The 18244-nt window shown below is 36.3% G+C and overlaps 1 protein-coding gene across 1 annotated transcript in view; it reads right to left on the minus strand.

Annotated features, from left to right (window-relative positions):
* The window catches only part of LOC150102040 (synergin gamma-like), a 228772-nt gene that overhangs the window by 107714 nt on the left and 102814 nt on the right, over window positions 1–18244 (minus strand). Inside the window, exon 8 of the mRNA XM_090400155.1 lies at window positions 13108–13528. Within this exon, the coding sequence (XP_090256281.1) occupies window positions 13108–13528 (421 nt within the window). The remainder of the gene's footprint in view (window positions 1–13107; window positions 13529–18244) is intronic.

Below are 18244 nucleotides of genomic sequence, written 5' to 3' on the forward strand. Positions count from 1 at the left end.
GGGTCGTACATTACATGGTAGCATTAACTGTATGCAAGTACCATAGCACTTTATGGTAGCACTTGCAGTTGAGTCTGCACTTCCATCTCAGTATGGTATCACTGATACTTGCACTAGGATGTCCCAATTTGTCAACAATTTGCCGAACAGATAGGCTTGCAACATAGCATTCCATCACAATGCCTCTTTCAAACTCTGTCAGTTCCCTTCTTGCAGCCATTTCACACAGACACAGTTGCCCTGACTTGACCACATCATATTCCTCCAATTTATACTGGCTACAAACACATGACTCGTTAAATGGAATGATGCATTTTGCCAATGGGATGTCCATTAACTTCTTGCCAAGCAGTGTATGTGTGTGTGTGTGTGTGTAATATTGATATATAAAATTATAATCCCAAATTTTGAAACAATGGTAAATAGTTCTAAATATGGCTAATATGCAAGGAGGATAGCAGACATACTTTTGGAAATATAGTAATACCCAGTCTTACAACACTTTACTTTATGATGATATGCTTCTATATTTTTCAGTTATGATCAATGCCCATTGATACAACACTGTATTCACTCATACAACGATTTTAGCAACGTGACCCCCCCCCTCTGTGTTTTGGTATTTCACTGTGAATTATGAACCGTATAAGATTATTATTTCATTGTTGTTAATAATGGCAAATAAAATTCAAAATAAGAGTGCTGTTGCAGGGGCACGCCAAGGGTATTTGCCACCTGGGTGCAAACTTTTATCGGCTGCCCCTAATACTTCATTGTATAATCCAAATTAGATATTAGCTACATAAAATGCCACCCTATCAATGTTGCTGCCTGAGTGCGGTGCACCCTCGGGTTGGCACAGCCCTGTGCTGTTGCTTCCAGTAAAAAGAAGACATATACACCTATTACATTAGATACTCTAAGATCAAACTGATTAAATTTAGTGATTATGGCATGCCAAACACTGAGACAAGCTGCAGGCTTAATTTACTTCGCACTACTTTTGTTACAAACAAAGAATTCTTATGTAGTGTAGTGAAAAGTGCTCCACTAGCCTATACTATAGTTATCTGTAAATGTGACAATCTTATTGCTGAACTGGAAAAACTTAATAGTGTAGACTGATAACCAATCTGGTTGGCAAACAGTTTCCTTAAACCAAGCTATTCAGAATAACTTTTTCGTTTGTGAAAATTATTCTAAATTTTCCATTTTGCCATTTGCATATATCTGACACAAATAAATGCTTTGTTTATGTCATGTATGCACAATATATAAATAATTTTTAAGTTTTTAAAGCTATATTCGCTATATGATAGTCTGGAACCGAACGTGTTGTATAACCAAGGTATACCTGTATGATAAGTGCGATAAAATTATTATAATCTTTTAATGTAAATCCAATCCATAAAAAGATTGTAAATCTATAATACATTCATATTAATACCATGAAAAATTAATTAAATGCAGAATTATAAATCTAGGGCTTCTTCACACAGATCTTCAAATAACATTAAGGAGATTACAATGAATTACCAGACAATGGTTGCTATCCAATTATAGAAAGCTGTAGGTAAGACTGAAGGATGGCAATTAGTGAGCACACCTTGATGCCAGACATGTTTCACCAAACCTTTCCAAAGCATATGTCCAATGGTTCATGATTGAAAATAATGGAATCCTTACTGGTGGTTAATGATTAAATGTTAGTGTTTTAAGTATTTTGTTGATTGGACTTTCTCCATTATTCTAGAAAGAACTGAGGTGATGGAAATCAGTGATAGTTGAATATTAATTCAGCTAGGGACATGTGGGGAGGTTGTCTGTAAGGATAGAAAAATCAGAACCTCGTGGTGTACTTATGAATTTAAAGAAGCAGTCAAAGAAAAGAAGAAAGCATGTCAAAAGCTCCTGGAAAGTAAGTCAGCTTATGTCCTTAGAGAATATAAAGAAAAGTTTGAATATATATTGTTTCCATGGACTGGGATAAGTGATAGCCAAGTATAAAACATTGTGAGACAATGGAGGAGAGGTGTTAGTTCTGGAGCACAATGTTTGAGTAGAACTGAAAACTCCTAATGAATAAGTCGACAGATGCTTAAAAGAAAAATGTAAGAGAGGTAAGTGCAAAAGTAGTGACACAAAAGTTATGGGAAGATTTTGTAAGAATATAGAAGATATCAAGAGGATGCAAAAGGTTCTCAGTTTTTTTGCTTAAAAAAATTGTAAATCAATTTTTGCAAAAAAACTTAGAAATGGAGGAAAGAGCAGTGTCAAAGAAATCAAAGATGATAAGTGTGACATGTAAACTGAATATAAAGATACTCTACATGTCTGGAGTAATTACTACGAATGACTGTTGAATGAATACAATAGTTGAAGAGAATGATATACTTGGTCAGATGTTCCTATAGATCTGGTAATGTGGAAGGTAGAGACCATGACATGTATAAGCAAATTAGCAACTGGAAAGTAAAGAAAATGATTTTCTCAAGTTTTTGAGAGACAACTACCTCAGAAGGCATGTAACAGAGGAGACACAAGGATTGAGGATCTTGGATTTGATCATCTCATCAGATGATATCATTATAAATGAGGTGTCAAATCTTCTGTCAGTTGGTGAGAGTAAGCTGGAAGAGATTAGTGAAGATTTCTTTGAGGAAAGGGTATATATATGTGGATTATATATACCCTTCTCATAATCACTATAAGGCTAATGATTATGAGAAGCTCAGGAGACAGTTTGCAGATGTAGCGTGGAATGAGGAGCTGAGTGGAAAGGAGATCAATGTTGCTTGGGTGCTTCAAGAACTATCTAGTAGAAGCAATGCCTGGGGTCAGAAAGTTAAATAAGGTAGGTGTAAAATGGATGAATGAAGAGATCAGGCAAGGGCTGTGATTCACTTGGTAAGGGTAGCAAAAGTTCAGTATGAGCAGAAGTTAGCTAATGGAGCAAAAAAAAAAAAAAATAAATAAAATCTAGGGAGTTCTTTCGATATGTGCCCAGCAAATAAATAATGATTATGGTAGGATAACATTGATTGGAGAAAATGGCATAAGGATAACTGTTGTAGAGGATATAGTTGAGAGCTGAGATATTTAATGAGCAATCCATAAAGGTCTTTCATCCTTGTGAATATGATATAATGGAGAGTTGAGAACAGTGGATGAAGAGGACACTCTGACTATGAGTGAGCAAGAGGTATATGGGAAATCGAGCAAACCTGGTGTTAATAAGGCAGTGGTACTTGTTGATATATAACCACATATTTTGAAGGACTGTGCCAGAGAGATGACATCTGCCTTGGCATATTTGTTTAATATGAGTCTTACATTGGCTAAAGTTCCCAAAGGAGTAGAAGGAAGGCAAGATGGTTTTGCTTCATAAGGGAGGTGATAGAATTCAATCATCAAATTATAGGCCGATCTACAAGCCAGGTATTGGTAAAGGCTAGTGAGAACCAGGATCCAGAATTGGGTTGAAAACAGGTATTATCTTTGATGGACAGCATGGATTTGCCTAAAGGGAGATCATGTTTTAATAAATTACTTATTTATTATAATAAGGTCACAGTCACATTGGACAAGGGAGATGAATACATAGTAGTATACTTAGATTTTGCAAAGGATTCTGATAGATTACCATATGATAAGTTGATAGACAAACTAGAGCAGATGGGGGTTGGATATTAGACTAACCCACTGGATTGGAGATTGGCTATCTGACAGATATCAGATAGCAATGGACCTCAAAATTCAGTTGAGGGCCATTGCTGTTTAACCTGTATGTTAATGACATTGGGAAAGATATGAATGGAGATATTCAGTTCTTTTTAGATGATGCAAATTTGGGAAGAACTATGAGAAGTAGAGCACATGTTGTGGTCTTACGATGTGAATACTGAGTGAATGGCACATGAGTGGGGATGCCAGTTCAATGTTGCAAACATAAGGTTTTAAAATTTGGAAAACAAAGATGGGTTTTTGAATTTACACTTGGTAAGAATATCTATATTGTTGGAGTTGGATGAAATAAGAGATCTTGAAGTAATAGTGGATGAGGATCTCAAATTTAGAGGATGAATTGTCAAAATTGCGAGGACAGCACAATGAATTCTGGCAATGATACAGAGGACATTGACTTTTAGAAGTAAAGAGATTCAGGTTCCATTGTATAAGGCCTTGATGAGGCCACATAAGGACTACTATGCATAGATTTAGTCACCTGGTTTTCAAAAGGATGAAGAAATATTGAAAATGATCCAGAGGTGATTGACTAAGGTAGTTTCTGGTTAAAGATACCAAGAAATTATAAACTTGGTTTAATCCTTACACTTGGATAAAAGATTAAACGAAGTTTATAATTTCTTGGTATCTTTAATTTATAGTATAACCAAGTGAAAAAACTTCCAACAAATTTCTCTAATCCAGAGTAGTTTCTGGTCTTTGGAATGTTGACTATGAAGAAAGGCTAAGATGATGCAATTTACAAAGTAGGTGGATAGGAGGAAGAGGGGGTGATATGATAGAGACGTACAAGTTGGTAAGGAGTTGTTATAGAAGGTTAAAGAGGGTTTTCATAAAAAAGGTGGGAGAAGAACAAGAGGTCATTCCTGCAAGCTGTATAAGGAGGATGTGAGCAAGGGAGAAGCAGGTTTTTTGCGTGGAGAGTTGTGAATAATTGGAATGCATTGCCTTAGAGTGGTGTCTGCAGAGAATTTGAACATATTTAAGGCAATTTTGGAGATCTCCTGTTCAGATCTCCAAAATTTGTTGGAGATCTGAACAGCAGAGTAGGAAATGAATCCCACCAAGCATATAGGAACAGTATAATGAGCTGTGTGTGTGTGTGTGTGTGTGTGTGTATGAACAAAGGGACCTCCAGCAGCAAGCATTTGACTTCATGGGGGGGAGTAGGGGGAAGTCATCGGATAATAATAAATCTGTATTCTATTTTTTTTTTTTTGTATTTACATATTCATATTTATGTATTTGTTTTTAGATGCAGCTGTCCTAAGAAACCAGCCTAATTTAAACGATATATATAGATGCAAGAAACTTCCCGAAACAGGAGAAACATTAATTCTTTGAGATCCCAATTTACAACTGAGGCCTCTACAGATGTCCACTTAGATGACATTAGTCACATATCCATGTGTTTCATTCAGTACTGTGTTGCCTTTGTGTGTGTGTGTGTGTGTGTGTGTGTTACAAGTGTTAGTTTGTATTCCTTGAAGGTGTCCCTGTGACCAAGACAAAATCTTGAAAGAATTAAAACTATATAAAAAAAAAATTCACTCATTTCAAATCTTTAATCCAAAATTTAGTGTTTGTTACATGATAATGACATCATGGTGAGATTTGATGTCACTTCTTTATTTACCAATATTCCCCTTTCTGACACTTTACTGAAAGATGCTTTCCCTTCCACACCTGACATCACTGATCTTTTCAATTTTGCTATGTGTTACTTCACTTAAAAAAAAACACCATATATAAACAGAGAGTACCAGCCACACTCTCCTCCCTCCCCCCCAAACAATTTTTATATGGAACATCTTGAAAAAAATGTTCTCAATACTGCCACTCTCACACTTTCTAAGACCAACTGATGATGTGTTTTCTATTTAGCCACATGGCTCAGATACAATTAGTCTCTTTCCTCAACAGCCATCACCCCAGAATTCAGTTCACTTAAAAAGAAAATAACAATAACAGCTTGCCTTTTCTAGATACTATATAATCATACATCTTTCCAATGACACCCTTTCTTTCTCACTTTACAGAAAACTCACTCCCACACACATAGGTAAATACATACAAACTGGGTAATGCTAAATGAGCAAGAGCAATTGCTGGCAGCCAGACCCATCTTAATGATCTCCAGGCTATAGACACATGAAATCACAAACTATACAATCACCAAACGGTCCTTTTCAGGACTACAAGAAAAGAAAACTGGGTGTTAATTTCCAGATTTGCCAACTCAACATTGAAGGAATCAGCTTTGCTAAAAGTTAATATCTCTCAAAAATCCTTCGAGAAAATGATATAGACATAGCTGTTATTCAAGAGATGCACACAGATAATGAACAACAATTGAAATCTAGAGAAAAAATTGCAGGGTACGATATATTAGGAGCTACACATAACCAAGCTCATGGCTGTGCAACTTACATACACAATAATATAGAGAATGCTCACTTAATATCAGCACAAATTAATCAGAATATACACACTATCATAGCCAAAATTGAAGATCTCACAGTGGTTAACATCTATAAACCTCTGCTGGTAGAATGACCACCTGAAGTAATTCCCATATTTCCACATCTCACTATTTACATAGGAGATTTTAATAGTCATCACACAATATGGAAGTACAATAATAATGATGGAAATGGTGAAGCATTAGCAAACTGGGCTGAGCAAAACAATCTTAGCTTAATATTTGATGCAAAGGACAAAGGAACTCTTAAGGCTGCAGCATGAAAGAGGGAATACAACCCAGACCTCAGTGCTTTGTTACCCAAAATTTGCACAATCAGCCGACAAACACAACAAGATGAGTCCTTGAAGATTTTCCACACAGCCAACATTGTCCAGTACTGGTAGAAGTAGGAATACAAATACCAATAATATGGTCCATTCCATGACCAAGATGGAATTTTAGAAAAGCGAACTGGCAGGATTTTTCACAAGAACTGGATACCACCTGTGAGTGAAAACTACAACAGATTCATTGGAGAAGTCATATCACCAGCGAAAAAGCATATCCCAAGGGGTTTCCGAAAGGAATACATACCTGGCCGGATTAAAGACCGTGTATACCAAGTCTATTTAGAATCTGGCGACTGTGACATAGCTGACGAATTACTCCAGCAGCTTGATAACGAATGCAGAGAAAAATTCTTTGCAGAACACATGGAAATAGTGAATCTTGTCAACATTTCTTCAGGCAACAAAATTGGCAGAGTGCAGCAACAGCATTACAATTGTTTAGGTAGTAAAGCACCATGAGCAAAGCATGTTGGGGCAAGGTTAGTGCCATCACTGTGAATGATATTAACAATCAGACGAAGGGAATCGCAAGAAAGGAAAAATCTCATGTTAATTTTTTTAAACCCTCATGACACCTGCTAAGTTGAGTGATATGCAAATTCCATGCATTTGGTGTTTACAACGTCCCTGGTGATAAAGTTTGGAATCCCCCCCACTCCTCAAGTTATACTTCCACATGATGCACAATGTATTCTTGCAAAGTTCTGCAGCATTTGGATCACTGGATGTTCCACAAAGCCTTAAACAGGGATACTTTAATTTTGATCACCTGTATAATTTGTGTACTGCATTCAAACCTCATCTTAGTTACCTTGGATAGAACATTATCTTTCAAAAGACATCTGGAGAATCTCTCTTTAAAGATCAGAACCCATAATAACATCATACAAAAACTGTGTAGTTCTACATGGGGTTCTTCTGCTATTACACTGTGATACTCCACGTTGGTCTTAGTCTACTCCGCAGCAGAATACTGTTCACCAGTATGGCTAAACAGTTCTCATACCAAGAAAATCGACACACAAATAAATGCAGCGATGAGGACAATAACAGGTTGTGTCAAATCCACTCTCCTCTACTGGCTTCCAACTTTGAGCAATACTGCACCACCAAACCTGCGCAGACAAAATGCTCTAATAAAAGAATACAAAAAAATAAACAGCAATCCCCTGTTGCCAATACATGAAGATCTCCCATATATAAATATGAATAGCCTTAAATCCTGATGGCCTCCACTAATACTGGCTGAAGAACTAGTAAATAGCAATTTCAATGTTAATTTGAAATGACTAGAAACTTGGAAAGAAAAATTGTCAGACTTAAACAAGTATATCCTTCCCAACCAAAATCCGAAAGGGATTGAGCTTCCACGTCATCTATGAAAAAGCCTAAATAGGATATGCACAGGACATGGTATCTGCGCAGACAGCTTATACAAGTGGGGAAGATCACCTACACCCCAACGACTGTGGGGCCATAAACCAAACCATCTGGCACATTGTGGAGGACTGCAGAATAAGAGCCTATCTAGTGACCTGAGAGACTTTTTTGAGGCAGATCCTTCAGCTCTTGATTGGCTATCTGAACTAGACTTAAAATTTTAGATTTTTTTTTTTTTTTACCTAATATTTGTATATGTGCATTATTTGTCTCATTTTTATTGTCTGCACAAATAATATGTATTTATATATTCTGATGTCATGTGTCTTTATTATGCCATACGCTAAATAAATAAATAAATAACCTCATCTTAACCTGACTGCTCTAATCTGTTTTCTTAAGGATAATCCCTCTCTGTTCCATGTGTTTACAAGGTTCCTTGTTCTTGCAAATTATCACATTATGGACAAACTGGGATATTTGCTAACATCCACCTTGAACACAAGGAATAAATCCACTGCCATAAATATGGTCAGTCAGGTATAGCTGACTGAATATCAAATGGGAAAAAATTACTATGCTCCACCAAAACAAATACAAACTTGAAAGCCTTTTTTAGAATTTTAGAATCTCTTTTTAAAATCTGCAGCAGATTTATAGCAAAATGACCAAATCTAAATAAATATGAATGGATTTGAGAAACTAATTCTTAGGTCTCCCACTCAACAGCTAAGGCTAGCCAACAACTTTAAGTTTTAATGAACAAATATGGCAATTCTATTAGTGATGTGCATTTGATAAGTGTGTGATAAAATCTTGCTCTTCTGGTGTGACGATTCAATTCGTTAAGAAAAGAGATTAATGTGATAGAATTAATAATTTTGGTCAGAATAAAGTATTTAAAATGCAAAAAGTACAGATTTGTAGAGGATATGAAAGAGAAACTAGAAGCGTTAGAGATGACACAGTGTTCAACTCAAAACAAAATTCAGGTCGCATCCTAAGCTGTGGGTCAATTTTTTTTAAAGATTTAAACTGACAGGACAAGGTTATGAAAAATAATATGAAGCCTGAATCAACAAAAAAGCATGCATAATAACATGTGAAAATCAATATGAATTATTACATTCAAATGATCAAAATAAATCTGCTAATGCTTTTTATTCCCAACTAACATTTGAAAACTAGGTAGTAACTAATCTCCACACTATGTCACTCAGAGAAGCTGGTCCAAGACTATCAATGATTTTAAATGGAATCAGTAGGCAACTGCTGTAATCTGGTGGTCCCTATAAATCATCATCAAATTCCTGCCATGTACCCTCAAGGGGTGTACAGGATATGATAGTACTACATGAAAAAATTACATCATTACTAACTTCCTATCTACAATTTTCTTCCAAATCAGTCTGTTACTTGTCAGGACTCCAACATTATCAGATCTTATATTTCTATTGTCTAAGGCACTTTGTACCATATCAATCCACTATTTCTTCATCTTCCTATGGGTCGTTTTGCTGCCAACCAGGCAGAGAACACTTGTTCTGCTAATCTTTCTTTGCCCATTCTGTTTAAGTGACCATACCACCTGAGATTAGCTCTGCTAACACATTCCAGGATGTTGACAATGTCAAGTTGTTTCCTAATATCCTCGTTTTTAATATGATATTGCAATTGATGCTATCTGTTCATGCCTATAATCTTTCTCAGGATTCTCATATCTGCAGACTCTAGTCTTTGGTCAAGTGTTTTACTTCTGACCCAGCTCTCAGATCCATAAGTTAAAACTGGTCTGAACACTATCTTGTATACAGCTAATTTAGTGTTCCGACTGTTCTCTCTTATTCCATATGAGTTTATTCAATTGACTTCCTACCATACCAGCTTTGCTGATTCTGTTGTCTATTTCTATATTTAATTTACCATCTTCAGTAAAAATCGTGCCTAAGTAGCTGAAATGTTGCACTTGTTCCACAGGTTCTCCATTCACAACACAGTTGACATTTTCAATGATTCTGCATATTTTCATTGTCTTTGTCTTTTTATTGCTGACCTTCATACCATATCTATTACATCAGCCTATTCAATTTAGTCAGAGAATCTTGCAGACTTGTAGCGGATTTATTTAGAAGTATAACATCATCCGCATAAAGCAAAGAGCTAACATAACATCTCCAATTTTGATATCATGTTTAATACCACTTTCCTTCATAATGTAATCCATATAGATAATGAATAACAGAGGGGATAATGTACATCCTTGTCTCACACCAGATTTAACATTAAACCATCTTTCTGTACTTCCTTCAATTCTAACTGCTGACTTGCAACTCAAATAAAGACTGAGTATTGCTTGATATAATGCCCCATTCACACCATATAACTGTAGTATATTGAACAACTTCTCTCTTGGCACCTTGTTATAGCCTTTTCCAAATCGCCAAAACTTAAATACAGATCTCTGTTATATTCCCATGCTTTCTCGACTATTTGTCGTAAAGTGAAGATCTGATCCTGACAGCCTCTATTTGGCCTGAATGCAGCTTGTTCTTCACCAAGCTTTTCTTCCACAATTCTTCTCAACCGTTTCTCAAGTATACTTGCACAGATCTTGCCAGGAACACTCAGTAGGGAAATACCTCTGTAACTGACACAATCAGTTTTATTTCCCTTTTTATACACGGGTACTATGAGAGCTCTACTCCAATCATCGGGAATTCGTCCCTCTGTCCAGGCTTCTGAACTATGCAGTGCAGCCACTATAAGACTCTTATACCACCATACTTCAGCATTTCTGGTCGAATATCATCTACTCCTGCTGCCTTTCCACATTTCAAGCCTTTGATGGCTTTTTCTACTTCAAGTATGGATATGTATTCCTGACTGCATGCCTGGTCAGTGTTTTTTACCACTGAGCTGTCATCACTGCTTGTTTCATTTAGCAGTTTTTCAAAGTAATTACTCCATACTTCAAGGATATCTTTTTCTCCCATTTTCATGTCACCTTTATCATCTCTAACTTCTTTTACAGCACTCTTTTCTCCATTCCTAAGCTTCTTCAACAACCTCCAGAATATTTTGCCACCTCCTTGATATTTATTTTCTATTTTCTTGCCAAAGTCCTCCCATGACTTTTGTTTAGCTAGTTTTACACAATGTTTAGCATTCTTGCATTTGTCTCTGTATTCTTTAAGAGCACAAGCTGACTTATTTGACAGGAACTTTTGATATGCTTTCTTCTTTTCCTTCACTGCCTCTTTAACTTCCTGTGTCCACCAGGGAGTTCTGATTTTTTTATCCTTGCAGACAACCTCACCACATGCCTCTCTGGCAGAATCAATCAATGTTTTCTTCAGAGTTTGCCATCGAATCTCCAAGGTTTGATTCCTGTTCTCAAACTCTTTCATTTTTTCTTCAATAATCTTTGTGTATTTTAGTCTTCAGTTCACATCTGAGAGCTGTCAACTTTTATTCGCTTTAAAACTTTCTTACGTGTTATTCTTTTCAATATGAAATTCAATTTTATCTTGCTCAAGACTAAAATAGTGTTCACTTCCAATTTCAAATCCTCTGTACACTCTGGTGTCCTGCACCAGGGAGAAAACATTACTATCAACAATAACACAGTCAATGAGACTTTTCTTATTCCTTGCCTCTTCTCTCCATGTGAATTTGTGCACATTTTTATGTTGGAACATGGTGTTAGTAATAACTAGTCCATGTCCTGAGCAGAAATCCAACAGATATTTGCCATTATTATTAGCTTTGCTCTTTTCTCCAAATTTTCCCAAAATATTTTTGTATGTCTCACAATCATTTCCTACTCTGCTATTTAGATCTCCAACAAGGACCAACTTTTCCTTTTTCATTGTGTCAGTTGCTTTTTCTAAAGCCTCAAAAAATTCCTCCACTTCTACCTTAGTAGAACCTTCTGTGGGACCATAGGTACAAATAAGTCTCATTGTCCCTATTCATGTTCCCCATTCTGATATTTGCCCACATGACTCTACTTGAGACTGCCTGCCATTCAAGAAGATTAGCCTCGTATTTTGTGTTGAATACTGTGGCTACTCCTTTTCCTTGATTGTCATTGCCTGAATATAACATTTTGTATTTATTGCTCAGAGCAACCTCACCAGTTTTTGTCTTTTTTGTTTTAGTCACCCCTATTATGTTGATCTGGTACTTATCTAATTCCTCAGCTAGCTCCATTTCTTTGCCATTCAGGCTTCTTACATTGATAGTACCGATCTTTAACTCTGGTGATGTTGAGTTGGGGTTTGTTTTCAGATTTGTTCCAGTAGCTGACTTTTCGCTATCCGCCCTGGTTCCCTGGCGAAAACAACGGGGGCCTTGTTTAACTGGGCGGCGCCCCAGCCGGCATGAAATTTTGTCATGTCGTACCATCATTTTTTATTTTGGTTTAACCAATAACAATACAATTTGGTCGGCTAAATCCCAAATTGCCAGCCCATCCTCGTTCGTTCAGTATCCAAGTAGATACCCAACAGGGTGCACCACGAGAAGGTGAGGATTGGACATTGGGTAAGAAGCCCTGGTCAGGTCTCTGCATTGCTTTAAAGGCTATGTGGAGGTCTCCTCTCAGTTATACAGCTTTGACCTTTAAGCACCCTGGTCCCTATATATTATTATCTTTAGTAACATGATGGACAGCCAATTTTATATGAGTTGCAGGATTAAAAACTTGCGTTTCCAGTAGGGAGAACCCCACCTTTCCTGTGCCAGAGATCAACTAACTCGGGAACTGGTCAAAGAATGGTTAAGAAAAACTTCTAGTCAGTAACTAGAATCGAATATAAGACCTGAGAAAGCAAGGGATGTTGTGGAATTTTTTTTTATTTTTATTTTTTATTAATAAGAGCAAGGTGTTGAATTGTCAGTGAATGGAACACATAAATTATGTTGTTAATGGAAGGAATATTAAGGATTTTAAGGTTCAGTATAATAAGTATGTTATGAATTGAGTGAACCTCCCATAATAATAATAATAATAATAATAATAATAATAATAATAATAATACAGAGTGCATAAAGATAACACATCTCATTTTACACACATCTGAAGAACAATTTATTAACCATTAAAACCAAATATTTAAAATTTTCAATTTCAATATATTGTATTATATAAGACTTGAATCTCACCTAGTTCTTGAACAGGAGACTGAAAAGCTGTCCAACCTGATTCAGAAGGTACACTGTCACCTATGCTTGAAGGTAATACCGTTTCACATGATTGATGAGAAACTGGAATTGAAGTTTTAGCTTCAGATGCTCTGAAAATATCAGAAGATGGTGCAAGAATGGATGATGCAGCACCTGCAAATGACCATACTGCATCACCAGAAGAAATTAATGCAGATGCTTTTACTGGACCACAGTTCAGTAAAAGGGCTTTGTCAGTTTGATCTGATGGAATAGTGGCTTCAGGCATGTTGACTGAACTGGGAGGTGCAACACTCTGTCCAAAATTTTCTGAAGTAGAATGGTTCAAATAATGAAAAACTGGAACCGGTGGCTGGGGTAGAGAAAATAGGATATCTGTAGAAGTAACAGGATGACCTGCCTGATTAAAAATATAAATAAATAAAACAATTAAAACGGAATTTTATTTTCAGATTACAAAACAAACAGCTGTTAAAATATTTCACATCATTATATTTAATCTAATAAAAATAGATATGAAAGACAAGGACATGATAAAGGTTATCAAGAAAGCTGTGAAACTGTTATGCTAATTGAACCTACACAGAAATGAACATCTATGTCTAATAAAAACACTATTAGACATTAGAGTCTAATAGTAATGTAATAATAATGATAGAAGTTAGAAATTATGTGTATAAGCATGAAAGTTGATCAGTTGAGATCAAAGTGTTTGTGAACAGAGAGTTGAGTAGTGTGAGAGATGAGAATAGGAATGCAAGCTGGAAGAGGAAACAGGGATACTATGGAAGATACAGTGTAAGGAGAATGGATTCTTCATGTATAGGGATGATCAGTACTGGAATGGGATGTCTGGGATGCACAGGGAGTAGCTGAATCTGGGGAATATTAGAGTAATAGGTTATGAAGTTGAGTGGACAGTAGGTGTGGAGTAGTCACAGATGAGGGATGGTTATAGAAGTGGTTATAGTTATAGACCAAGAAATTACTATGCTTCTTTTTTTTTTTATTATTCATAGGTTTCTGTGGAGACAGAGCATGTAGTTGGCTTCCTATAGACCGAGAAATTGAGTATGTTTTGTTCTGATATTTCAACTAATGTATCCAACTAGTGATAGAGATTACTGAAATTCCACCAAGAGAGATAAAAGAAACCAAGAACTACAGTATCTTAATTCTGTTCTTCCAAAAAATATGTCTACAACAGAACATTAGTAAAAAAAAATTCTATTTCAATCCCCAAATTAATTAGAAGAACAAAAACATCCAAGAACACAATGGAGCAGTGATTCTTCCATATATATATATATATATATATATATATACAATCAACCACATATAAAACAGCAAGATGCTTTGCCAAGAAAACTTAAAAGTCACCTTTACCCACTCAACAATATCTGAACATCTGAAGCCTCATAAACCTCCACATCTGCCACTTAAAAAACCAAGTGTCTACAAGATCAGTTGCAATTGTGGTATACACTACATAAGACAGACTGGCAGATCAGGTGAGATATGCCAATCTGAACACTTCAGGGAGGTTGAGAATGAAAAAAACACAAATCAGGACTGTCAGCTCACACACAATGGAAACAAAACACCAAGTAGAATGGCAACAAACTGAAATGCTGCATGTTGATGACCATTTTTACTCAAGAGTGCTCAAAGAATCAGCTGAAATGATGAAGCATCCACTAGAGCATAACAAAAACCAAGAGATGATTTTACATCAAGTCTGGTCTCCCTTAATCCATCACAATACACTTGTATCTACCAGAAGTATGTTACAACAACCCACAAATCAGCAGCCAGCACAACAGCAACTGCATTCTTTTCATTGTTTAAATGTTTTCAAATATTTTTCACTAGAAATATTAACTGCTATTGCTTGCTTTCTAGTTTTTAGTTTATTCACGTTATTTCCTGATGAAGTGAAACAAAGTATTTCATGAAACTAGGCGAAATAAAAATAGTTTCTATTTGACATCTTTGTTCATGGTTTTATACTGGAAGAAACAGTTCTAAAAAGTACTATGTTTATTTATAAATACTAGGAGTATCAGAAATAAGGGAGACAATAGCATTGCATTGATTGAATTTGTCAGAAAATAATTGAAATAAGTGAAACATGGTTGAATGAAAATGATATTCTTGACTGAAACAAGAAGGTACGATGTTTTTCACGAAGATAGGGAAGACAAGAAAAGGGGGGGATGTTTCTGATGATAACAGGTGAATTATGTTCGCACAAGGTTGAGATTCAATGGGAAAATAGTGGCAGTGGTTTTGAAGTGATGTGAGGTTGAGGATGATAGGATGAGATATTCATTTGGGTGTTACTATAGGCCAGGGAATGTGGAAGGGTGAAGATAAAGAAATGTATAGATAAACTGTTTTGGTGAGCAAGAGAAGGGCAGTCATTATGGAGAGCAATCTTAATTAGGATAATATTGACTAAAATGAAGAGATAACATCAAGCAATAAAGAGAATGAATTTCTTGAATTCTTAAGAGAACTAGCTTAGGCAATATATAATAGAAGGCACAAGGGACTGAGCGTCTTAGATCTGATCACATCAAAGAATGAGACTGTGAATGGAGTGTTTAATTTGCCCCAAGTTAGTGATAGTGACAATGAGGTGATGATTACCTGGGTTGCAGCAAGTCATATGAGAACTTTTGTAAGCAAGGGCTTAATGCCAGTAATTATAAAAAACTTAAGAAAAAAATTGGGAGCTCAAGCATGGATAGAAGAGTTGGATAGAAAGGAGCCAGATGTTGCTTAGGCACCGATCAAGAGATATGTGATAAGATACAGCAGCAATGCTGTGTATTCCAAAGGTGAAAAGGCTAAATAAGATAGGAGTGAAATGAATGAGTGAATGAAGAGATTAAGCATGAAATCTGGAAAAATGCACCATAGAGACAAAACGATGAATATTGGTAATAATCAGTTGCATGAAGAGTACAAAAAGCAGGCCAAAAAGGTTACTCAGTTGGTAGATAACAAGAAGTGCAATATGAGCAGAAATTAGCAGTCCAATCAAGAAAACTCCTAGTGAGTTCTTTCAATATGTGACAATTAGAAGAAAGAATGACTATGGGAGGATGATGTTAGCAAATGACAATGGTAGATTGGTAACTAGTGCTGCAGAGGATACAGCTGAGGTATTCAGCAAGCAGTTTATCAGGATGTCTTGTTTTCATGAATGTGGTATGAGAAACTTGAATGTAGAGGGTGTAGTGGAGAAGCAAATAGTAATGAGAGAGCATGAGACACAAGGAATTAAGTATACCTGAGGTAAATAAGACAGCAGAACTTGCCAGTATATCACTGTGTTTGGAAGGAATGGGAATTAACAGCACCCTTGCGCATCTGTTCAACATGAGTCTTACAACAGGGTAAGTCCAATAGGAGTAAAAAGAGGGTAAAATTGTTCCACTTCACAGAGGAGGAGGGGGGAGGGGAATAAGGCTGAGGCTACAAAACAAAAGTATAGGCCAAACTGTGTGTCTTGGTTTGTGGTTAGATAGATTAGTGGGGGACTATGATTTAGAAATGGGTTAATAATAGGTATTCTCTGTAATGGCTGACACTGGTTTATTAAGGGAGATTATGTTTTAGCAATCTGCTTACATATTACAAGGTAATAAATTCACTGGATAAGGGTAAGGAGGTGTACATACAGTTGTACACTTGGATTTTTCAAGGGCATTTGGTAGATTGCAACATGAGCTAGTAACTAAAGCGAAACAGATGGGATTAAATAAGAGACTGCTGAGGTGGATAGCTGACTGGCTGTCACATAGGTGTTGGTGGGGTTGTGTATGGAAAAGGTCACTAGTGAGTGCTACAGGAATTTGTATTGAGGCCATTATTGTACTATTGTTTAATTTGGGTGTCAATAATATTGGGATGAGTTTAACTGGAGATATGCAACTGTTTACAGATGATGCAAAGTTGGGAAGAACTATGAGAAGCAGAACAGATATTGTGCCCTGGCCTAATAAGGAGGATCTCAACAGACTGTGTGAGTGGGCAAGAGAGTGGAATAATCAATTTAATGTTGCAAAATGTAAAGTCTTCAAATATGGTAGGCAAGAGTGGAATGTAGAGTACATAATGGAGAGATTTTGAAGGAGGTGGAAGAGATGAGAGATCTGGGAAAGAGGGTGGACAGAGATTTGAAGTTTAGCAAGGCACAGTGCTAAATTGTGAGGACATCATGACAGATTTGGCAATGAGGAGGAAGACCTTTAAATGCAGAAGTAAAAACAGGTTACAGTTCCCTTGTATAAGGCTTTGATCAGATCACATATGGACAGACTACTGTGCAAAGATCTGGTGTCCTGGTTTTCAAGGGGATGAGAATATTTTTGAGAGGGGGTCCAAATAAGAGTCACTTAGCTGGTTTCAGGTGTATGGAATGCAGGATATAAAGACAGATTGAGGGAATGCAATTTGCAAAGCTTTGTGAATAGAAAAAGTGGGGATATGATTGAGATGCACATGTGGGTGAAGAGTTGTTACCAGATTGAAGAGTAGAACAAGATGCCACCCCTGGAAGCTCTATAAGGAAGGTATGATTAAGGGAGTATGGAGAGTGACTGCTAACTGAAATGCATTACCTGAGAGTGGTTGTTAAGTGGAATGCATTGCCTGAGTGTAGTGAATGCAGAAACTAAATGATCCGTTTGCATGAGTGGATCTCCTGCAATGAGCCTTTTGACTCCTTGACATGATGCTTCAAATAATTGTTTATTGGTTAATAATAACAATAATTTATTGTTATTATTGTTAATAATAACAATAAATTATCTGCAACAGGATTTCATGGAAGAAACAAAGTTCTGGCAGTGTGAGATCTGGTGAGCAGAGAATTTCTATATAACCAAAATAACCCACTTTGACTCTGACTGGAGGGAGTGAACATGCTCTCTTCACCTAGGAGGTGGATAAGCAGATGAAATTTTCAATTAAGAAGGGGTATAAAAGGAACTGTAAAGCTGATAATTATGACAAACTCAAGAGGCAATTTGAAGCTGTGTCATTTTAAGAAATTGTATGGGAAGGATGCTTGTAATATATGAGAAATGATCAAAGAATATTTAAG

Source organism: Typopeltis vanoorti, chromosome 11, assembly GCF_054136105.1.
Source record: "Typopeltis vanoorti isolate ZY-2024b chromosome 11, IOZ_Tvanoo_1.0, whole genome shotgun sequence".
NCBI lineage: Eukaryota > Metazoa > Arthropoda > Arachnida > Uropygi > Thelyphonidae > Typopeltis > Typopeltis vanoorti.